The 25324-nt window shown below is 41.1% G+C and overlaps 2 protein-coding genes across 3 annotated transcripts in view; one reads left to right on the top strand and one right to left on the bottom strand.

Annotated features, from left to right (window-relative positions):
• Positions 1–25324, bottom strand: part of xpr1a (xenotropic and polytropic retrovirus receptor 1a) — a 72853-nt gene that overhangs the window by 33986 nt on the left and 13543 nt on the right. The gene's annotated exons all lie outside the window — the stretch shown is intronic.
• Positions 12337–14111, top strand: LOC121901037 (filamin-A-interacting protein 1-like). Its single transcript, XM_042417670.1, has 2 exons — positions 12337–12804; positions 13595–14111. Exons 1-2 carry the CDS (start codon positions 12396–12398, stop codon positions 14029–14031), a joined length of 846 nt encoding a protein of 281 aa, XP_042273604.1. The 5' UTR covers positions 12337–12395; the 3' UTR covers positions 14032–14111.

Raw genomic sequence — 25324 nt, 5'->3', positions numbered from 1 at the left:
GGTGGCATCTTAGACTCACCGCATTCATACGGAAAATAACAGGGCCATGTCTGTACTGGAAGGCCACGGATGAAGTCATCAGGGTCCTGTTTGCTTGCATTGCACTACATGTAGCAGTAAAGTGCTGTCAGAGGTTGTAGTTCTAAAAATCAAATCACATACTATTTTCAAAAGGAAAAACATAATTTTGTGGGTTATTGTTTATGTGAATATGTTCTTTACTTTGCAGCACATGACAGGAACCTTACAGAAATGCTGCAGCCGTTTTTATTGCGGGTAAGCAGGCTTCAAGTTATGCGCTTGTGTCCAAACCACCTGTGGTTCAGACCAATCAGGTGAGGATTCTTGTGTGATCTCGCGAATCCAGCTCGCAAGGTAAGACAGAGACAGACAGATGATTCATCCAATCACCTGCCAGGTATTTTTTGAAAGTACCTGCCCTTTTCCAAACAGTTTGCAAGGACAACTTCTCAGATGGGTTTGTGTAACAAACCATTTGGAGTATCAGTTTAATGCAGGCTTACAATAATTTCAGAATGATTTAGTTTACTTCTTGTCTCTTCATGTGTTTAAATTTCTATTTTTTATTTTCACGCACAGTTCAGTTGGTGACAGTTGACATTCAATATTATAGTGTGAGTGAACGAGCACACAAGTGGAACTTCAGAACAGAGTAGCTGTCCTGTAGGTTTTGCATGACCTTACATCATCTACATTAGCTCTATTGTAATCTGGTTGGCCTGCTGTTACACTGGAAACATACAGCATGTCGTAAGAATGAGGAATTCCCTGGTCAATCTGAACGATAATATAAGACTGGTACTGATTCGTATGTGAAGAATTGTACAGCGAAATGAGGCACTTGCAATTAAAAAATGCTAAATGTGGAAAATGAAAATTGTGGTAAGACTGTTACAAAAGAAACAGTTGTGGCAAACGGACAGATGAGTGCAACCACTTGATTTGTTGTGTACCTTGAAAACAGTTGACATTGAAGATGAATGGAAAAAGGAAATTAACTGTCACACAACTAGAGCTCCCATGATACACTGGAGTACCAGAGCAGACTTAATGAAAAGGGCAGACTCTCCCCTCTAATGCAACAAAACCTATTAAAGACATTGTAAATGTTATAAAAGCTAAAGACATTAGCAATTATTGACATCAAAAGGAAACAACGTGTATGTTAACAGAAAATAAGAAAGCTTAAGAAAAGTAATTGCTGGTTGACCTTGAAATTGAAATTAATATTTAGTGAAATTACATGCTGATCACAGTACATGCAGTGTAAAATAGGAAAGAAAATCCTCTATTCAAACGCTGAACATGAAGCCAAAATGTCCCTCTGGAGCAGAGTCGCTTTTTTGACAGCTATAATAACACAGCCACCTGGTTGGAAGAAAATTGCTCTTCCATTTCAGCATCTAGGCATGTGTGTGTGTGTGTCTGTGTGCTATAAATGCACCAATAGACTTGCATGTGTCTCAGTAAATGTGTGTGTCCTGTCCCATTTTTGAGAGCTGGTTGGCTGGGAGTGACATTGTCATTATCGACATCTCTCCCCCGCTCCCCTGGATCCTGTAGCCATTAGCAACCAACTCCGGGAGTTGGCCTCTCCGCTGCTGCAGCCAATTGCTCTCACATCACTGTGTGACTGTGTGCATGCATGCGAATGAGCAGGTGTTCCTTTTTCGTGTGTGTGTGTGTGTGTGTGTCTGGGTATTACTCTATGATAGTCGGATGATTGAATGTACTTATGTTGATTATTTGATAAAATGCAGCCTCACTGTTACTCATTTATTCCCAATTTATTCCCCAGGTCAGACAAATGTTCCATGACAACAATATATCCCTGTAGTGACAGAAACAGAATAAAACACACACATATTTCATACGAGCAGGCATGCTGAACAGAAAACTGCACGCCAGAAGGAAGCAGTCAGCGTAAAATAATCAATAAGTGTTGATTGGGCCTACTCAGTACCTTTGTATTGCATGGCAAGCAAGAGCCCTTTTTTTCTGAGCGCCTGGAAATCAATACTCGGATCTCTGATTAGGCCGGTCTGCACATCTCACTGAGCAGAGGAAAAGAGCAGTACAAACCAACTGAAATGAGACTGAAAAAGCACCAGCTCATGATAGATGGAAAAATAAAATGATACTGGAGGCTTAGTTTCCCAGAACACAAATTAAGCCAAATGCATGCTACTAAAATGCATCAGAGGAAGAGTTTTTAGTTGTGGATGGGGCATTATCTCTACTTCCATGTCTTTATAATAAAGTTACATAATGCATAACTCTGAGCACATGCATTACACAGTTGAGGGAATAAAATGCCTTGCTCAAAAGCATCTCAGTAACAGCTGACAGAGGACTCACTTCCCCCGTCTCGACTCCCTAAGACGGCCCACGGATTTGGCAATATTCTATAACCTTTAGGTTGACACTGACCCTTTACATAGAGGTATCAACACTCCAGGCGCTTATTGGCACAGTAACATGAAAACCCTTTTATACTGAGGGCCCCGCAGGGAGCGTGTGAGTATAAAAAAAAAACTCTCTCTCCTTCCTGTCTGGCCTGGAATTTCTGGCTGTGGGAAAAGATCACAAGAAAGAAAAAAATAACTTGAGGTTTTGTGTTACTTGAAATCACGTAAATGTTGCCATGGTTTTATAGAGCTACTATACAAACAAGCTCATTAAGCTGTTAAAGGCTGAACAAACACTTTGTCCATAAGGAAAGCCCCGCACAAAAGCCTCGAGGGATTCTGTTTTTGGAAGCGAGTAGTTGATGTTCACAAACATAGACTGAATCCTCCAAGACTGTCGGGATTAGTGTCTATATTTTAATATGAGATGGATTTTGTTGTTCAGAGTAACAGGTTAATGGTGAAAGAGTAGTATTACACTAATATAAAGTGCATTTATTCAGCGCAGGTAGGTATATTTAGACTGATATACAGCATTCATCAAGTATGCTAATAAGTCTTTGTCTCTGTTACCATGGGAGCAAGTCATGTGACAGACCACAGGGGTGTGTCCATATGGATTTAAGAATACCTGTGGGAAACTGTGCACGTGTATGTGTGTGTGTGTGTGTGTGTGTGTGTGTGTGTGTACGAGTGGGAGGGAGAGAGAGAGAGAAATCATATATTATGGCTACGTTGCTGTGCTGATAGGTGAGATTAATCAGGCCAGTAATAAAAGCAGGGTGGGCTGATGGAGAAGAGTCCTCTGGGAGCTGCAGCTCTTTGTGTCTCTCAAACCCCTCTGGACCAGGACAACCTCTCCCAATGCACCCCCACACCACCATCCTCCCACCACCCCAAATGTCATTCCTGTGTTTCCCTCATCTCTCACCCCCTCCCACTCATTCAGTTGTTTTTGTTCTTAAGATAAAGAAGTAATAAACGAGAGGTCAAACTCGGTCTAATCACCACAGCTCATTGGTGTCACTGACTCTGATAACAGGACCTAACACGTGAACACACACCTGTACCCCACTTCTTTGGCTAAGCGGTCCTCCCTTTGTGCCGAGCGGCCCGCCTGGCAGATGATGGATGTGACAGGGAGGACCCTTGTGGCGGCTGGTAGCCCCAGCCAAGCTGATGGGTTATTCATTACAGCAGGCTTCAGCTGTCCTTTAAGGGCTTTAAAATGCCACAGAGCGGAGCTGTGCTCTACACAAACACCTTTATTGTGATGGATGGAGCAACACCGGCCCAGCTGGATCTACAGGTATCCCCCCTCCCACCCATGCTGCTGGCTGTGCAAGAGGGTTACAGAACCTGACTTTTCTACATTTAGGTATTTAGCTGGTGGTCTTACACAAGGGTGGAAGAAATAAATTGAACTGAACATTTTATCAGTATTAGTGATATGTTCTGCCAACCATACTGTAGTTATGCTAGTCAAATATAACTGTTTATATTTTTTCAACCAAAAAGAAAAAAATAAATATCCTGTCAATGAAGTAAACATCAAAGGCATAAAAATATTACAACAGTCTGCCTTCTATTGACTTGTACCTTAATTTACATGCTACATTTCTGATGTCGAATATATACATTTGAACCTTTAACTTTACCTATACATTCATGCCTGATGATGGAGTTGCAGCTGAAATCATAGCATCAAACGGATATTATATAGGTCTCTTTTTTATACATACATTATTTCACTTTATTAGATTTGCTGAGAAAATGTGTTGACTATTGTTGAACAAATAACTTAATGTCAGTCACAACATTTTGACAGTTACTAACATCAGTTTTAAAATTATTCAAATATAACCTGATGACAAGTTTCTTCTGTTTTTGAATTGTGACAGATTGGGTGGTGCGCTGGAGAGACAACATGTACCTGTTTGTCTGTACATTAATCAAAAGGTTAATAGTCGGCTTCAGAGTTCGTGTCTGTTAATATTTTACAGAGAAAAGCTCCAGTGAGCTCACAGGGTCACTGCTGGTCCCTTCTCAAGTGTGTGTGATAGTACAACATATTGTGCATATCTGAGCCTGTTTGAATCTTGTGTGTGTACCTACAGCTCCATCTTACAAGGCTCCATTCAGTGAGCCAAAATGATAAACAGTACTATGTAAAAACACTGTACATTTGATCAAAATGACACAAAATCCTCAAGTGTATGCACTTAAAAACACAGAATTACACAGACATACACACACACACACACATACACAAAAACTATTCTGTCTGAAAAATGTTTGCACATCCAGCTCAGGTAGCAGTTTTTGCCTTCAGGCAAACACAGATTTGAGGCAACACACACTTGTAACTTTATCTGAGTGTAAGTTCAGTCTGAATTATATTAGTTTCCACACCAGTAGACAGTTAAATCTCCTACATAAGAGTTCCCCCAGCTGTCTGTCTGCCTGAAAACCATCCTGTGAAGGAGCCCAAGCTGCTGTAGTCTTTTGTCAGTATCAACAGTAGCAATGACAGTGCAAAGGTCCTGTGTGGGCTGGTAGGCTAAAGAGGAATGATTACAGCTGAGTGGACTTTAGCCTCGGGGCCAGCAGGAGATGGATACAAGCCAGAAAACAGAGCAAGTGACAAACAAGGCGTCTGCTGAGAAAAAGAAGATTCAGTGCTGGGAGAGAAAAAAAAAACACAGATGAAAAGTCAAGTCTATTCTTCAACCAAACAAGCAACAGAGAAGATGAAGGTTGTTTTTCCCTTGAGTGATCTCTGCCATTCTTCAATAAAAAAAAATAGATGATTAGCTATAAAAATAAGCGTCTACACAAATTCCTTCAATATGTGTTCACCAATAAAAGGAGCCCTTTCATGTGCAGTCACAGCAAATCACCACAGTGCTTTGTTTTTGAAGTGACATGCTCTCTTTCTGTCTCCATCCACCTCTCATCTCATTTTTTTCCTTGTTCAGCTCATGAGGGAGGCGGGTTTAGCCCCTCCTTAACAATTCTTAATGAGTCTCTGTGTACGTATGCGTCCTTTTGTGTGTTTCGTGTGTGGTAGGTATGTGTGTGTACATTACCGAATGCATGGGGCCAGTAATGGGTGCGGCTGCCTTATTGTATTACCATGGATACAGCTGGATTTCAATCTAGAGAATTCTATTATGTCCTGTTTGTCCCTCTGGAAAATCCTTAACAAGAAAAACCTTCGGCTGATTTCACATCTAATTACACACATAAATAGCAGATGAAATAGAGAGCACAGTCCTTTCATTCAATTCAGTAATGTATAAATGTTCAGTCTTGGACCTAACTAGTGTATGCAAAAATTCTAGGATCGCTACTAACGACTACTTTCATTATTAATATGATGATTTTTTTTAGTTATATATTAGTCTATAAAATATTGGAAAATAGTGAAAATTCCCATTACAAGTAGAGTCAAAGGCAACATGTTCAAAACCCAGATATATTCAATTTCAATGATATTAAAGAGAGAAAAGCAGCAAATCCTCACAACCGAGACGCTAGAACAAGTCAATGTCTGGCATTTTTTGAGTTATAAATGACTTAAATTATTTATTGTTTATCAGAATTTTTGGCAATCCCAATCAACTAATCATTTCAGCACTAAAAAGTTTCATCTCAACAAAGCGGCAACTATCAGTTTGAGGCTAAAGTCAGTGTAGCTTTCACTTTTTTCAACGAGTCATTATGGTCTCAATCGCTAAATTCGAGCCCTCTCACAAGTGTGCTTGTGGTCATTTTGGAAATTGTTTCTCTGTTAGTGGCAGGGCGTGAAAGGCATCACCCCGTACTCCTTATTTTGAAGGTCCTGGCTCCAAACGGAAATGATGGAACCAACCATAAGCTGCAACTCACACCTACGTCCATGTTACACAGCCTATGATCTCAACACAAATGCGGCTTTGTGATTACAAAGTTGTGGGAGATGTATTCTCAGATGTATTTCAGCACAGCGTGTTCTGTGTGATACAACTCTACCTCCCACAAGGTCCTGTCTATAGTGACCTTTATCAGCTGGCACCTCTGCAGCTGATGTTGTGGTAATTAGTATTCTAACGTCATTCTAATACTAGTTAGAAGGACACCAGGGGCACAATTGATCTTGTGTGTGTGTGTGTTTGTATCTACCATTCACAAGCAGCAGCAGTCATCTCCTGTGTTCAGACTACTAATGTGAACATGATGGGCCAGTCACACAATGAATGACAATAACACACAAGGTGAAAGGTCAAACTGCTACTGATGAAATGTTCGTATTTCTGCTGTTCACCTATTGTGGGAATCTACACACACACACACACACGAGCTCAGACAGACACAAACAGAGATACACATCCTCCCATCCCTCATCCAACAGAGGGCTGATGAAAGAGCCTGTGGCTGTGGTTGGAGGATGGGAGATGAAGAGGGAGGAGGGAGAGGATGGGAGGATGGGTGGATGCTGGGTGAGAGGGGGTGTGGAGAGCGTAGGCGACTGACAGACAGACAACAAAAGACCAGCACTGCCCCAAAGTTCAAAAGAGCCCTTTCAACCACGCATATACCCAATGTGTACACATACACTCATGCATACGCCAACAAACATGGTCTCACTCAAACGTCCTCCGTCCACAGGCAGAACTAAAAGTATTTTCACACACTGTTTGTGGGTTTAGTTCTCTGTACTGAGTAATCAGGAGACACTCAGACTTGACGGCCACAGTCTCAACGATGTACTCAACACACACATGCACGCACAGGCACACACACACATTAAATGCACCGACATACACAAGTGTACACGCCTCCCTGATATTTGTTTGTGGGTTTATGCAATATTTAAACCAGCTTCTGTCATTTCAAACACAATCTTGCATTAAAAACAAGGGAGGTAGTGACCAAAAATTACTAAACCTAAGTAGAGAGTTAAAATGACCTTCAGGCTGTAGTTTGCCAACAGGCAATTCAAAAGGAAGGCATCTCTACACTCCAATTTTAAAGCATTAAGTCTCTTTAAAAAACACCTCAACTGAAGTGGCTGAGCTCCGCAGGTGGCATCAGCTTTGTGGTCTTAGTGCTGCATCACTCCCTGTAGAGAACAATCATCTCTATTGGACATCCCGCAGTCTGTTTCATCTACACAAGCAACATCTGCCTCTGTGACTACAGACACACACACACAGAAAGAAACTTTCACTGATTTGATAGCTACAATATGTCATAATATACTATATAGACTATGTAATAAGATACTTTTTCTCTCAAAGTTCTCAAATACAGTTTATCATTTTGTTTTCTTCCAACTCTATACAATAAGGTAGAGACACAGTTATATTTGGTTTTAGATTAAGAAAATGGTGAGGCTACAGAGACACCAGGGAGAAGAATGGCAACACATTGACAGACCATGTTCAAAGCCTTAGCTCTCCAGGGATCATACGCTCTAAGCCTCGTAAAGGCAATAGAGCACGTGCCAAAACCAAACTCTGCTGCAACGCTGCCGTTGTAACTGTGTCATCCCATGAGAGTCTGTCTCTTAGGGACATGCTTGTTATTGAAAGAGAGAACAAGAGTTCTCTCAAAAAAGCACACAAGTACATGCACAGACAGGCAGAACTAAAGCAACGCTAACAGGATTGTGGAAAACGACACAGTTTGGTTGTAAACAGATGATAGGGGAAAGCAGGGGTTAGAGAGTAAAGAACTTGCATAAATAAATTCAAGAAATTTGATGCTCCAACAAAGCTTAGGCAGTACGCTGCCGAGTACACTTAAAAGTTTTATGCAACTCAGAGAGTAGATAGAAGAAATGTCACACATCCTTGAGGTTAAATTACAAAAGTAAATAAATATAGATTGCTTCACATGGTTTGTTTTATTTGCGCAGGTCAACCAGTCTTTCAACCAGTATGTTTATTGCAATCAGTGTACTAAAATCAGAACAATATTTGTACTGGGTGATTGTTTCAAGCTACAACTTTAAAATTTGATACAAATAGTTTGATAAGTTATATCATTATTATCAGGAAGTAACATCTAAATTATGGATGTACCAGTAATATGATGACCATCTCTTAAGGATATGTAGATATCTCCACATCTTAGACATATAAAAGTGCTTATCTATCTAACACTGTATCTGTCCATTTATCTACTTAGATGGATATTTGGCCTGTTTCCATCTATCGCCTGTCTTCAAAAAGCATGTGTTAAATAGAGAAAGAGTGAATGAATGAGAGGACCAGAGGCATGCAGTAATGCAACAATGCAGGATGAATTGTTAGCTACAGAACTCAAGAGCTGAAAGCATCAGGCCGAGAGCTCTTTAGCTAGCAATGTCTAATCTGCAAAAACACTTTGGTTGGACAGAATTTACATAATTGTAGCACTTATCACACCATCACTGAGAAAGTGAGCGCTACCCCGCCCAGCGAGAGAACAGTTGTCAAGGCAACAAGGCAAGGGTTCAATGGGAGCATGTCATTGGCCTTGAGAGACAATCGAGGGAAGGAAGGGCTGACAGGAAGTCATTTAGTTTGGTCTGTCAAAAGTAAAGTGCAGTGCAGGTATGTGAGGTCACTTCAAATGATTTCATAGAGGGAAATGCACATATATCCTTGATACTCCTACTGCTGTGAAGAGCACACGTCCAACTCGCAGCAAGTGATAAAGCAGGTTAAGGGACATCGTAATGATGCGTTTTAACTACAGTCCAGTTGTGGAAAACCATTTGTAGGTCTGTTTATGCACTGCTGGCCACTCAACTGACCACTGAGAACATTAAGTTTAATGAGTTAGTCTACTTTGCGAGTCCATAGATAAATGACTGCAGAGCTCTTCCATAAATCTCTCTCTCTGTCAGTTCCCTGCTCTTATTCTCAAATGTCTCCTCTAAAAAAAAACCTCTCTCTATTCTCTGTTTATGTCTTTATCTCACTTTTACATTCTCCTCCTGCCTCTCCACTTCTTTCCTGGTAATAGACTTGGCTGCAAAGGTTAGAAGGCTATCTTAAGAGTCTCAAAGTAAAAAAATAAGGTGTGTATTTTTGTGCATGTGTATGTATGTGCACAATTAACACCATGCCTGAAATACGACTAAGCTGCAGACGTCGCTCTTGGGATAGCAGCAATCTGTGGCCAAGCGTCCAAAGAGACGAAAACAGGCCACCTCTGTCTAACCGTCTAGGCCTCTATCACACACACACACCAACACACAAGTATCCAGGGGAATGTGCAGCCCGGGGGTCCTCTGTCCGTCCACCAAGAAAAACAAATTAGCAGGCAGTCTGCTGGGCTCAGACTCTGGAGTGTAGCCAGAGCATGCAGCACTGAAGCAGGAACCACATGGTGCAGAAGGTGGCTGCAGGCCCAACAGGAGTACGGTATCTAACCTTACTCCTCTCTTTGGTCTTAATAGAGGTGACAAATGGATAATGAATTACACATGGGACTATGTACGGTAAAATATGCCCCCCGAGGTTTTGAAACATGCCAGGTTCGTCATCTGAGAACCATGAATATCCACACCAAATTTAATGGAAACCAGCTATTATTTTTTGAAGTAATCGATTATTGACCAATGTGCCATCATATAGAAATTGTGATCTAATATTGGCACAACACTTAAGGTCAAAGGGTAACTAAAATCATTAGGAATCCTCTGAGGACAATGATTATCCATACCAAACTATCTAACAAGATATTTTGTCCTGGACCAAAGTGATGGACTGACAGAGAGACTGTCAGACAAACAGCACTATCCTCAGGCTCCAGTATTGTTTGTATAAGAAACTAGCGTCTGAATTAAAAACACAAGAATTTCAGAAATACAGTACGATTTTGAGAAACCCTATTTTTGGTTCACTTGCTTGTGTATTTGCCTGCATACAATGACAAATGCATGCAGTGACAAAGAGAAAAATGAATGGGAACAAGAGAAATGAGAAGATTTACTGACACAGAGAACGACACAGATCCATGACATAGACGTATAAAGATATTCTCAGTAGAATCAACAGATTGGCAAATTCCTCTGCAGAGCACTTATGCTGTCCGTCACTTTGCCAAGGCCATTAACACAGTGAGGGATGGCTGTATCCAGGCAACCGGGCGGCTAGCATCAGCAGTCTGTATCTAACCACCATCAACCAATCACAAGCAACAACTCCCACCATAGCCAATCATGACTGATGTCAAGCAGCTGCTATTCAGCGGGGAGCTATTATCACGGCAAACTAGCTCAGCGCACACCCGATTGTCTGGGCACCATCTGTGGATCTGAGAGGTTACAACCCACCTGATAGTCAACATTACAGTATATTTACGTGAGCTAAGGGAGGAAATTACAGCAAATAGTTTCTTAATACTGTTAGTGTGAACACCAGCCCTGGGCCACCCTTTTCGACAGCTAATCTACACGTTACAGGAATTCAATTATTGAACTTTCTTTGTTTTCTTTTTCCCCCAGTAGCTACTCAATGAAGCAGTCTGCTTCTCCTAAATTCAATTATTTCTTTTGCAGTATACAGAGAAGTTATTATTGAACCCTTACTATTTGTGCTCTTCTTATCTGCATCTTTCCATATTTCTCCCTCAAACTAAGGCAAATATCATTTGAACTAACCTATCCCTGTGGAAAAACATAGTTTCAAAGCTGTGAAGTGTGAAAGAGCATGACAGTGAACACTTTCAATTTTCAAAAACATTATCCATTATCCAAAGATATTGGATTATTTCCACTTTGGTCTGGTGGGGCTAGGCTGTCTGCATTGCGAGCTGTATAGATCTGACAGAGGAAAACACAGTTCTATTAGAGACTATTATTACCCAGCATACTCACTGGTGTGTGTGTGTGTGTGTGTGTGTGTGTGTGTCAGTATACACCTGCCAACAGAGGCGCCTCCACAAGGGCTGAGAAAGGTTGCATGTGTCATTGGTGCAATAGTTTGTATCGCATCAGTTCCTTTCTGTTCTCTTTCTGTCTCCCTCACACACACACACACACGAACACACACACACCATCCCCCTCACTTTGACAGACATAAGTTTGGGCAAGGCAATCTGTTAGCCTAACTGTGGCTGACGGTTCCTGTGATGTTTGGTTCACTCTGTGTGTTTGATCCTTCAGGTACAGAGGAAGCGAAGCCTACAGGGATATCTCATCTGCTCATTCTCATTCTCTCTCTCTGTGATCTGCTGCAAAGCTACAAAACAAAACAAACATTACCAATACACAGACCTTGTTGTGCCTTCTGTGTGACTGTATTCAACAAGCTGGTGTCTGCCTTTGTTTCTTTATGGCGCTCAAATGGATTTCTGAGCCAGGTTTACCAGCTCTAAACCTGACTAAGAGTCTACAGCCACCTTGATGATGGTGATAGATGAATATTTCTATGTCTATAAATTCAATTTGTCATTTTTACATTAACAAACAAGATACGACATGTTAATAAGTGAATTGTAAATGTGTTGGTGGGGATTTTGGTGGATTTTAAACCCTGGAGTGAGACCTGCTTTCAGGCTTTATGCTAAGCAAAACCAATCACCTTTTGGCTCCAGCTCTGTACTTAACACATAGACATGAGAGGGGTATAGATCTTCTCATCTAACTCTCAAGAAGAAAGCACATTACGCATTTTATCCTACTTATTTGATTTGTGTAGAAATAGCAACATAAAACAGCAGTATCTCACAAGTATTGTTTTCACAAGGTTGCCTGCTTTGAGCTCTGATGAGACTTGAGAAGGTCCATGTAAACTGAATGTAAACATGCAAATCAACATCATCATTGTGGAACTCCAGACATCAAGCAACAATTACATTCTCTGTGCATTATGACATCACCATCATTGGTATTTATATACTCTGTTCATTCCATTCCGGGTCATTTCATTTCAGACCTTTCAACAGGCAACACATAACTGTGAGTGAATCTTCAGAAAGAAATACAAGATGGAACTGAGTCTATCAGTCATGGACAGCTACAACTGGGCCCGTCAGCAGATTTCCAGCATTTTCAGCGGGACAGAACAGGAGGCTCTGATCGAGCAGGTCGAAGAGCTAAAGGCTCAGATCCAAAAGGCACAGGAACACATTTCCTCTCAGGAACAAAAGGCCACAGAGCTCTCCATCAGTCTAAAGTCAGAGATGTCTGAAAACGAGTGTCTCTGGGACCAGGTGGAGTATCTGACAAACAAGCTCCACAGAGAGAGGACCCGGAGACAGCAGGAGAGCGATCTGTTCAAAAAAGAGAGAGCTAGGTGTTTCGAGGAGAAAACTCTAAGGAGGCAACTTGGTCAACAACTGGAGGAAGCAAAAAAACAGCTGGTTGATCAGAAGAGCCAAGAGGAGCTGTTTGCAAGTAAGGAAAAAGTATAGAGGAGTGAGCTTGAGACACTGAAAGTTTCTTCTCTCTATATAAAGCAAGGAATCTCTGTCTGTCAGTCTGTCTGTATGTATTTGTGTATACATGTTTGTCCTTTGCATATCTTGAGAACCGTTCATCCGATCTACTTCATACCTGGCAGGTGGATTGCTGGGGAATAGAGGAAGTGCAATGTAGATGTGTGAAGTTGTTTGGATGAGCGGTTCTCGAGAAATATATAAAAACACCCATAAACATAAACAACATTGCTTTTGCTTCTTCTGCATGTGGATTCAACGAGCGGAAATATAGACAGCGCCGCTCTGCCATTGCAACCCACATTGTGATCAGAGATGGGATTACATCCGTAGTGATAAGAACTACCATAGAGAGTGAATTTAAAAAGTTCAGAGAGTTAAGCTCTATTCCTGTTCCTCACACGTAGGAACTTTGTATGTATGTTCAAGACATAGTGCTGGATGTCTCAGGCACGTTTTGAACAGGCACTACAGTTCATCCGATCAACTTCAGCTCAGCTTCAAAACTGTAGTCTCCAGATATTCTGCGCGTGAGGCGTTTAGGGCGCATCAGTAAATTGTAGTATCTACCAATAGTGAGCATATGGGGCGAGGACGGGCATTGTTCTCTCGAGGTATTGATAAATCAGTCTGTTCCAAACAGGCATGTTTTGAACAGGCACTGCACTACTACCATGAAATCCAGAAGTACATAACTGAGCTTGAGGCAGAAAAACACAAGAATGACATCCTTCTGCAACTTGTTACAGAGAGTAACTCACACACCAAAAAGGCGTCAGTGTACCAGGAGCAGATCCAGAGGCTGAGAGCTGAGCAGGATGCCCTCCGTCAACAATTGGAGCAGAAAATCAAACTACTGCAACAAGATGCCTCTGAGAGGGAGAAGTCCTTCTGCAGGGAGTTGGAGGACCTGAAGATCCAGATCTCAACAAACCTCAAGGAAGAGGTCAGTCAGGCCCAGGCTGCACAACTCGTGGAAGACCTGAAGGATGAGGTCTGCGAGCAGGAGGAGGAGGAGGAGTCCATTCCTTCTTTACAGGCACCTGAACTCCTGGAAGAGGCCAAAGACTCTGAGGAGAAGGCTCTAGAGAAAAAGAGGAAGCCTGCGTTCTGGAAAAGAAGCCACCAATTCCTCGGCTTGAGGAGAAAAAAGGAGAAGCGGGAGAAGGAGTCCATTTCCAACTGAGTGAACTTTTCCAACCTCAGCAGCTGTAAAAGGCCACAAGGCTCAAATTAAAAAAAAAAAAAAAAAATGTGCACAGTAAAATTCTGACTGCATAGTTGTATTTTGTACTGGTACTTAAAAAAAAAAATTGTATAGTGATAAATAACTACATAATTAGAAGTGGTCACTTGGAAACAGGTTTGAAGAGAATAAACACTGAGATAACAGCTGAGTTGTAAACAACAACAGTGTTTAGTAGTAGTTGAGTGTTTTATGTCATCAGATTATAAATAATCACAGTTTAGAACATGTGATGATTAGAGTAAGTTGTAACTAAGATTTTCAGGAAGAGTTACTTAAAGTAAAAACTAATAATCAGTGGTAGCTTATAGCCTACAGCCATGCTAGCAGCTCTGTGAGGCTGTACTTTGGCAAAGCTTTTGAGCAAAACGTCAGCATGCTCACAATTTCAAGGTCAAAATGCTGATATTTAGCTAATTAAATAAGGTATAATGTTTAAATGTCTTTATTTCTTACATACACAGTAATATGTGTAGTGAAATGCAATGTGGGGTTCAACCCAATGACCAACAGGGCGACATTGCCATCTCCATCCTTATGCCCACGCTGCTTCTGTATTATAGTTTGCTGTGTAACATCCACTTCCATCTCCAGAGCATCAAATATCATTATCTGTCATGCTGCAGTCTGCTCCTCATAGAGTGAGATGGGTGTACTGTGTGAACGGCCTGCTCAACTCCTCACTTTATCTTGACCTCAGAGCCATTAGGATTGTGTTGGAAACATCAATTGAATTACAAACAGTCAACGGCATATATAACCGTAACTGAACTGTACACGCAGGAGCCTCAGCGAAGTGTGTGCGCTCCTATGTGTGTGACTGTGCACACGTGTGCCTCTAAGGTTTATAGATAGAAGCTGCTGGACTCATAAAAACAAGATAAGTGTTGTGTCAATAGTCCAAGCTGGAGCCATTAATCTAAGCAGAATAAGAGCCCAGGCTCCATGACTGTAACCATAGCAGACGCAGCGAGGGCACACTGTAGAGGTGGAGGAAATTCAGTATCCATTACCTACAGGGTGGCCATGCCATTAACAGAGGGGGTCAGAGAGGTAACGTTATAGCCAGCGCTCCCAGAGTATAGATGTTGCCATAGCTTGAAATATATCATCTTCACCCCTGAGACTGAGTGTGTCGCCTGAGAAACATCATCATGTATCATGGAAAGGCTTGTGCAATATTGCTATTTTGCATGCTATTTATATACACAGAGCACTACAGCTCCTCTTCTCCGATTCAGAGGCATCACCTGGCATTTAACATGTCAGATAATGACGGTAATGCTAGTGGCACACAGTCAAAATCATGTATCATCAACAATATTGATTTTCATGATCGATGGTCACTTCTGCTCGGTATAGTGCTCACTGCCTAGACAAATAAAAATGTATATAATTAGTAGAAAAAACTTTATGAATAGCATGTACTCACAAAGTATTATTTTAGTGTACAACTTAATTAGCGTACAACTAATTGAGATGCTCTTTAATAACCCAGAGAATCCCTCATCTATATCCCACTGTAGGCAAACATGCTATTATTCATGCTTGTTTAGCGGTGTAATGCCTTAGTCAGCTTGGTGTGAGTAAACCAAGGTGTGTGTATGTGTTTGTATATGTGTGAATATGTCCCTTCAGGCTGCCGTGGTATTCTCACAGCAGCAGCTGCAGCCTCTCGATAAGAGTCACACTCAACAGCCTCACTTTGAAGACAAAATGAACTGAAATGTAAGGAGAAAACATTTTAAAAAAAAATAAAAAAAATACACCAACACAGACACACACAAACAAATCCACACACACACACACACATATTCCTGTAACAGATATTTATAAGCTAGCAGATTAGCAGACATGAAACAAGGCATTTTCCTCAGAGAGGCAGAGCAAATTCTGCAGTGTCTGTAAACTCCTCAGTCAGGCAGAGTTGACATTACAGCGAGGAACATCTTGAATGCATCTTATTAACACCTCAGCCCTATATATGTCAACAGACACAGTAAAGCCATCTCACTCTGAAAGTAATAACATTTTATAACATTTTCATTCTATGTGGATGAATAGGAGGGAATTGACAGAGAGAATAAAAGGTGAGAAGGCAGCACGGAGTCGAAAAAGACAGCGAGAGAGAGAGAAGGTAAATGTGATTGAGGCTTCAGAGAGTGAAAATGGGAGATATGAGAGGTAGAATAACAGAGTGAGGATGAAATGTGGAATCGTAATACAAGAAGGAAGGAAAATTAGGAGGGAAAGAGGCATTACAGACTGACAAAAAAGTATTCTTGGATATTAAAACATGTACCAACACAGCAATGCAACTCCACATACGTTGCAATGGATGAATGAACTAGTGTCACACAAGTATTTGACATGTTAGCTATGGACTTATGTTTCAGCATACCACTGATATGGCAACACTGTGCTCTCAGTGTTTAGTATTGATATTCAGCTACTGGGTGACAAAAGGATGTTTAAAAAAAGTCTATTTATGGCATCTATAAGGACAATATAACCCTATATTAACTCCAACCCTAACCAAGGCAGTGAATACGTAGTGGCTAGTTTTCACACTACTTTTTGTAGCAATCACCTGAAACTAAGCAGGAGACTTTTCACTTTGGCAATATCCTCAAAAGGACACTAAATTCAGTATGACCACTGGGTTATAAACATTATTTAATTGTTGTAGGTGAAGTTAATTCAATAGATACAATATTGCAGATTCACTTTCCCATTGGAACTTCCTTTTTCCATTCCCTAATTGTAACACTGTTACTCTACTTATGAATGAGCCATCATACTACCCATTCTACCTTTACCATTGAGGCGGGGAGGAAGGAATCCAATACTTGATGTTATTAGATTAGGAGCAATTTCCTGACTCAATCTGATTAGGAGCATACTGACCTTGCGGTGCTTGAGAGTCATATCATTAACGTGATTTACATGAGCAGGAAGTACGCAGGTTTTCTACAACAAGCACTATATGGAAACAAATACGATTTTTACAAAGTATTCAGGAGCAATTTGGAATCTTTGAGTCACCAATTGTGAGCTTTGAAAAAGCAGGGGGTACATTTTGGTGTTTTTTTATTATTATTTCTGATGAGAATAGCAGTTTCCAATTTTGGGTTTGCTTTTGACCTGTTGAGAATGAATATTGATCACTCCTCCCAGAAATAACTGGCTGTAATTACCAAACAAGTATAAAAAGTTCAGGCTAACAAGTGCATTTCATTATTTTACTGCAGATCTTAGTAAGTAAAGACATTTAGGGTGTAAACAGGTTTCCCAAATCCTTCACATCCCTTTAGCAGAAATTTCTATCCTTTTTGACAGATGATTCAGGTAAGAGTTAGGGACTAGGAATACATTATGTCAGTGATGATCCTCACAAGTATAGACATAAAAATGTGTGTGTGTGTTTGTGTTTTGGGCAGCATATGGGACATGTGGCTTGTTTGTGGGGCATATAAACTGAAAGAAATGTACTGTGAGTGGCGTGTGTGTGTGTGTGTGTGTAAGTGTGTGTCACTCAGCAGCATGGGGTAGACACTGACAGAGTTTAAAGAGCAGCATGGAGGGAAGAGGCAGCCTCTGTCTGTCAACCACCAGTGAGCACTGGGGCTCTGAATTCCCATTCATCCCCTTCATCTAGCCTCAGTACAAATAGACCAACAAATCAGAGCTGGAGATTTCTGTGGTTTTGGAGTGATGAAGGAGTGTGTGTGTGTGTGTGTGTGTGTGTGTGTGTGTGTGTGTGTGTGTGAATGCATCTGTGTGTGTTTCAGCGGATGAACCATACTGACTGAGCCTTCTAAAGCCTTGTAGCAAATAGTATCTGGCTGGTACTTTTCCCAGGGAGACAAATCAATCTGACTGCTCCTTGTTAACCTGGGTAGTACATAACTCATACTGTATATACACACACCAGTGTATGTGAGATCATCTAGTGGTGTTTTGAAGACATTTTATATACACAAAAGTTGGAAGAATTGTTGCCATTCATAAAGGAAACACTTCACCTAAATGACAACCAACAAAAGTAAAGCCTTGAGGTTTCATTCAACAACTAAGAAATCAAAATGGGGACAGACGATGTTGCTAATAGTGACAATGGTATGATAACACAGGTGCTTATTACAAGATTATCATCTATGATACGTCACAATGTGCGACTAATGAGGAGGAAAACATTCACCTTCAATGACAAAAAATAAATCAAAAGATATAAGTCAATCATATATGATGAAATGCTTCATTTGAGATGAAATAAAACATTTCACATACAAGTGTAACATATTATATTATAGTATAGTACCATATCAATGATTTGCTGAATCCTTGTACTCAGAGTGGTGCTGGCAGGAACAATCAGGAGCAGAAACAACAAACACTCATTAATACCAGAAAATTAGCTAATAGGCAATCGAGGAAATAAGCATTTATAAATAGTACACACTGATAAATACCCTCTTTCCTTGTGTATTTTAAGATTTCTAACAATAAAAAGGAACATGACTATCATACATACATAGTATATAAACTGTATATGGCATATGGCATTATCCTACTACACACAGCTCCTGAGGTAGGAGTCCTGTAAAACACATTCCCACTGTGACTATGAATTTGAAGTCACACTGCCGATAATAAATTCAGTTAATTTGTCGTATTTATTTGTGTTCTCAGGGAGGTATCAACCTGCTTTCACAACACAGTATTAAAATTCAACCTAACACCCCAGCCCTTAGTTCGACATGTTCTACGGTTTTTGTGTTTGGGTACTGAACGTCACAGGGACAAAACAAGGCTCAAGTGATTCTGGTCTCTTTCTTTGGTGCCATGGTAACTGATGGAGAAAGTTCGGCTCAGCTTTGTGTGTCTCTCAGAAAGGTGCAGAAAAATAAGGTTGCAATCCTACAGCGCACTCAACTTTGAAACACAGTGCCACTCCCCCCCCACCAACAGTGATTTTATGCTTTCAAAAATATTACCAAACAATCCAAATAGAGGATTAATCACAGCCGCTATAATTTTGCAACCCTGATTTGTTGGCTATATTAAAAACAAATGCTTCTGAGATTAACAATGCAACAATTTAAGTCATTACACATATGATTCTTTCTCATAAAGACCCTAACAAGAAATTTACAATAATCCTCTTATAAATGGTTGCTACTCATGCCAGGGGAACAATAAGCTGTTCTCTGCTCAATTGAGCTGCATACTAATAGGGTGATTACGAGGCCTAATTATCAGATGGCACTTGTCAAGAAGAAGCCGAGCAGTTTGCCCCGAGGACGAAATGCAAAACAGAGACAAACTGTTGTTTCTACTGAAAAGCCACTCAGGAGTCTCTCTCCATAATACAGCTGGTTAGAAGCCAAGAGGCCACTTCTTTAGATTACAACCATGACAGGAAGTCAGTGAACATACCATCAGGCACGCTCGTGGAGTAAAAATACTGTATACACGGGACTCGACCCTAAACAGTGAGTCAACCCTCCCAGCACTGAACTCATTGGTTATTATTAAACCACATCATGAATAATTAGTCACATGTTGAGAAGGATATGAAATATGCATATTCCCTGAGGAATATGCATATTTAGCAGGGATATTTAAGAGGAATTGTTAAGATTGACAAAGACTAGCAGTCCTGCCATGGTGACTTTAAACTCAGTAAAAGAAAGCTTGAGACAGTTAATGAGTATGTATATGTGTATGAGTCAACACACACAGAGTAATCTCTCCACTTGCTTCTATTATACCATACAACCATAAAATACTATAATGCTGCTTCAATTCACCTTCTACTTAACATCTATGTTTTGGTGCCTCTGTGGCTGCCAGTGACCAGACAGTTTTTGAAGACTCACAGGCATCAGGAGGCAGATTCACCATATTTCCAATCTCATATACTGTTAATAATTCAACATTTAATATAAAAACAGACAGGCTGTCCGGGAGGGAACAATAGCTGTGAATTATTGATATCGCCCTCTCCTCTTGTCTTTGGATTAGAAGAAGGTGATACAGTGTAAATAAGAAAGAGAAATTATATTGGGACCAATATTCTTTTGGCCCCTGAAAGAATTATCCCTTGATCTCAAATTTATTAAATTTACAGTATGAATATATTTATTGCTGCCATTTTTGGAAAGTGGTTGAATCTGCAGTGAATCTAAATTTATTGAACAGGCAAATGACAGAGCTTCAGCCAGGCTCTCATGTCTTTTCTGCCTCCAGTTCTTTTTATGTTCACACATCTTTTTCGTGACTTATAGCAACGTTTGGGAACGGAGGCTCCCTGAGGTTCTAGCTTCCTGTCTCCCAATTACCGCCAATGTCACGTCTCTTTTTTTCTTTCAAGCTTCCACTCTCATTTTATCTGTCATTCTCAGCCGTTTACTTCACTGCCTTCACGGCCCCACGCTCTCTGCTGCCACTTCTTTGTCTTTCTCTGAGTATGTCTCTCTCGTTTTGCCCACAGGTACAGCGAGGATGAAATATAAGAGGCCACACAAAACATAAATATATGCCACCTCTGTAACCCGCACTCCATTACACATGCAATCATAAACACTGGCATTGATTCCCAAGGGACCACACTCAATTTAAAGTCAAACTCGCTGCTGCTAGAGAAATGTTTCCATCAAATATCAGTCCTGAAATAGATCTCTTTGCTGCCAGGTGTAGTGCTGAGACCTGTAATTGTGTTGACAATCAGCCGAGAGTCAATACAGCAATATAGAGAAGAGAAGAGAGACTGATATGAGTTTCACAACGTTTTCATGCCTCTGAGCCAATCTGGGCCAGGTCCTGGCTGCCTCTCCAGAGTGACGATGCAGCACAGTGGCAGAGTGAAGGACACTGTGTCTTCTGCAATGCCCTACTCACCCACTAGCACATACGGTACAAAACCCACCCACATACATCGACCATGTAGAACACAACCACACAAATGCTCGTCAAAAACTGCACAAACATCCGTAACAAATACATCCTTTGATTTGTAAAAATGAGTAATAAGTAAAAGCTTTTCAATCCCAGTGCAGGGAATTAATTTAAATAAGCTACGGTCAAAGAGTGACAGGCTGGAAAATACCTCTCTGCGTGTAAATGCTTTTGCAGACCAACGAAGGTTTTCTCATTTTCCCACGTTCATAGAAAAATGTTTACAGCAGAGATAAGAGTGGACACTGTGTAATGATTTCATTGGTTGTACTCTAAATGCAGTGCCAAAAAACAAAAAAAAACAACAGAAATACATCAGCATATGGCACTGCTGTCATCACCTATAGCTCACAATCACACCCACACCCCCTGTAGCACACAGCTCCTTATGTGCCTGTGTGTGTGTGTGTGTCTGTGTGCCATTACATGGATGTGTGTTCAGCAACCTCTCCACAGTCCGTTATATGCAAGTGCAGCAGAGAACAGCAGTGTGAGAAGATAAAAACATCAAAACACACAAAGCAGAGACAAGGTCATATGTCTTTATTCTTTCCTCTATTCATCCATCATCACCTCCCTACTTGCAGCGTCGCTTTTTTTTTTTTTTTTTTTTTTTTTTTTTTTAAAATCACTCACACTGCTGGTCTTAATCTTTAAATACAGAACAAATGCCATATGAATGTGCATGCCATCCAAATCTGCAAATTGCAATTCACTGCTGTTTTTTTCCCCAGTTTCAGCCAAGCAATGTAGTCAGTATAGAAAATGATTCAAATTAATCCTAGCCTAGCTATATAAATGCCATGCGGTCAGCTATGGCTGATTGGTTACACTCAGCAGAGTCTGGCTGATCTGCTGGCTTGCAGCCAAAGCTGTTGATTAGGCTTCTCATCACCGATTAAAAACAATAACTTGCCTCATAACAGAGGTTAAGATTATGCTTTGGAAGCCATGCTAATGCTCAACAAATATACCAAACCTCTGGGACCCTCGACAGCTGACTCCTGATCAAAAGAGTCAGATCTCATTACATTCAGATGCCTGCCATGCTTGACATTGTAGCTGCTGGTGATCTATCTATATGGTCTCCAGTTGTGCACCTGGCAAACAGCCAGATCATATGATTTATGCTTTCTGTTTATTCAACCTTTACAGGATTGTATTCTTATTTGAGTAAAGGCTTGGCATCTGAGAAAACTATTCTAAGGATTCATCTAAGGATTAGTGGTTAGCTTCTCTCCATTTTTGAAGATGTAGAGTCCTGTCATCTTAATGCGAGTGGATGCATGTTCATAAGGCATGGAGATCAGGAGATCATTGCCAAGGCCAGAGCAGATGTGCACATGTATGTAAATGTTCACACACATACACACACACACAGGGGTAGAGAGGCACAGTAATGACAAGTTGTTGACTACTGGATTCATGACCTTTAGAAGCCCTCATAACTACATTTAAGACCTGCGAGGGCTCCAGGATGACCTCGACTCCTCTGAGCACCAATAACCTCTCCTTCATCCCTTCTCCCTGATACACCCCCCCTCCCTAAAACACACAAACACATCAACATCACTTCTCCTACTTGCACCCTTGCTCTCTCTTTTCCCTTCAAATTCAAAATTTCTTTACTCCATTTACCAACGCTGCTTTTGCTCCACCGCTTACCCTCTCAGCCTCCTGTCAAATGCCCCAAAATCTAAAAATACCATCCCTGCTGGGGCCACATCCTCATCTGAACTCCTCGCCCTTTCCTACCACCACAACAGTTGCTATCCCAATCCACCCCCCCCCCTTTTCTAAACCGACCCATACCTTTCCCTCTCTTCCCCTCAACCTCCTCCTCTTTCCTCCTTCCCTCCACTTCATTCAGGCGAGATCTAATTCGCCGATGAATAATGGATGGATGGATAGAAGACTTTCATCTATCAAGGTTCTCTTTCTCTCTCTGTCTTTCTCTTGCGGGATGGCTGTAGTGCTAATGCAGGGCAACATGCATTGGAGATGAGCCCAGGGACCTCCCACTCAGTCTGTTTGTCTGTCTGCTGCCTGAAGGATCCCTCTCTCTCTCTCTCTCTCTTTCTCTGTAGGTCTATCTCTTTCTGTTACAGACTGGTCATTGACAATCACATTCAATCCATTTATCATTTTTTTTCCAGCCTCTTTTCTCTTTCCCTGCTTCATTTTGTTCATAATCGTCACATCAAACATAAAAATGGAGAGTGCTGGACATCTCTCTTTATCCTTCTCTTTGTCGTATTACCCATCACCTTTTCAATGTTCATTACCACAATTCGATTAGTCCCTGACCTTGGGATAGCGATCCTAGGCTTGTATTGACCCTGACCCCCCTGCTTCCCTCCCCTCTAATACCCTTAGAGCCGCATCAAAGGACCAATCTCAGAGTCACACACAACAGCCCTCCTATACTGCTTTATTGGATGGAGGCCAGCTTAAATCCACTATGGAGGCTAAACCTACTGAGGTGAGGAGTTTGATTATGGATGTATTTGCTCAAGCTCAAGAAATTTCCTGTTTGAATGGCAATTAGGCATATAATTGAAGTCATTGCAGGGTACTGTGGACTAATAGTCTCCGCTGGATAAAGATCATCAGGCATCTTCCTCTCTGGAAATACTGATGGTTTGGAGCACAGACAAAGTCACAGAAATACAGCCTCAAATATTTTTTTATAACCAATAAATAAGGTGTTATGTAAAAGCAGCAACAGTAGAATTTGTCTGCCATAGAGCTCTAAAACATCTCACTCAGTTTGGACCATCAGATTCTTCTTAATCACTTATAGTCGTCATATTTCAGTGTGGCTCCTAAATTTCTTTCAGTTGGATATTCTCTATATCTTTATTCTCTAGATATATATAAGTGAAAAAGGACCAACCCCCACAAAAACCAAACAATTAGTGCTTGGAAGCGAGCAGGAGCAGCAGCTTGTCAAAGAGCCCATCAATAATGCAGGCTGGTGAGTGACCCTGGCTGCCATGCCACTGTCCTGCTGAACACTCCTGCCCGTCTACCTGTCTGTCCGCCTGTCCATCTGTCTCCCTTCCTTCCCTCGCTTCTTTCACCTTCTCAGTCGCTGCCTGACATCTGTCTGTCTGTCTTCCCACACACGGAGTTGTATATGTTTCTCGGCCTGGGAGCCTCGGTATCTGTTATGCATGTATCCTTGTGCTGCTGTGGCCGGAGAGACTTATTTTATATGTATGTATTCATTTATTTATCTACTGTAGAGATGTACAGTATATAAGGTTGTTCATAATTAATAAAGTTGTGCTGACACAATATTGGATTTTTAATATATATATTAAATCCTTTAAAAACACATTATTTGTATATTTTAAGACAAATAAATCACACAGAAAGGATTCACATGAAGGCAACACAGGGATCCAATGGCTTGGACCAAAGGCAACACATCACCGTCATAGTAAACAGCATCATTTAGAATAAAAAAAAAAGAAAAGAAAAAAAAAATATGGGAAACTGCAAGAAGAAAACACTTCAATCAACACGCCATGGAAAGAAAATGACAGAAATCAGAATGCTATTCCATGCAGGGGGGCAAGGACAGACTCCAAATGGGACCAACAACAGTAATAACAGCTGCTGTTCTATCATATACGCCAGCAGAATAACAATCAGCTCTGTATTACTAGCAGACTTCAACTAGCCTCTCATCATGTTCGTACAAAAACAGCAGACAAAATGGCGGTCGAGCAAGCCGCATGGACAACAATAGAAAATAGCCGTATAACAGCTGGCCGAAAGGTGTAGTTGAGGTGATTTGCAGCTGTGATTCATGTTGCCGCTTTCATTAGGCAGATTAGGTACGATGGCGCACACGCAGACACAAAAACATTCATTAGAAAATTGTTGGAGCTAAAAGGGTTGCTGGCAGAGCTGGAAAGGTGCAATAGTGTTCAGGTTTACTGTTCTGTTTATTCTCCTGTAATCAAAGGCATAAAGAGCCGAATGAGAGGGGACAACATTGTCCGGGGGGAAGCGTGGGAACAAAAGCCTGACAGGCTGCGAGGTGGAGAGCAGGCAGCTGTGATGGTACAGGTGTAGAAGATGGAACAATGAACATCTGGATATGTGGCTGCCATGGTTGGACAAGAGACAGTGTGAAATACTAATTTCATCCCTCCATGTTTATGGAAAGGTATTCTTCCAGGTCTATTCTATTCTGTTGACTTCAATCTATCACACATCTCACAGAGAGCCAGGCAACTCACACAGTTACAGCAGATCCGCT

The sequence above is a fragment of the Thunnus maccoyii genome, chromosome 7, assembly GCF_910596095.1.
Source record: "Thunnus maccoyii chromosome 7, fThuMac1.1, whole genome shotgun sequence".
NCBI lineage: Eukaryota > Metazoa > Chordata > Actinopteri > Scombriformes > Scombridae > Thunnus > Thunnus maccoyii.
Note: the sequence above shows the minus strand (reverse complement) of the source record. Positions and strands in the feature narration are given on the sequence as shown.

Coding starts and splice junctions, on each gene's coding strand:
- LOC121901037 (XM_042417670.1), top strand. CDS start 12,396: ATGGAACTGAGTCTATCAGTCATGGACAGCTACAACTGGGCCCGTCAG. Junction 12,805..13,594: donor CCAAGAGGAGCTGTTTGCAA/GTAAGGAAAAAG, acceptor AACTTGTTACAG/AGAGTAACTCACACACCAAA.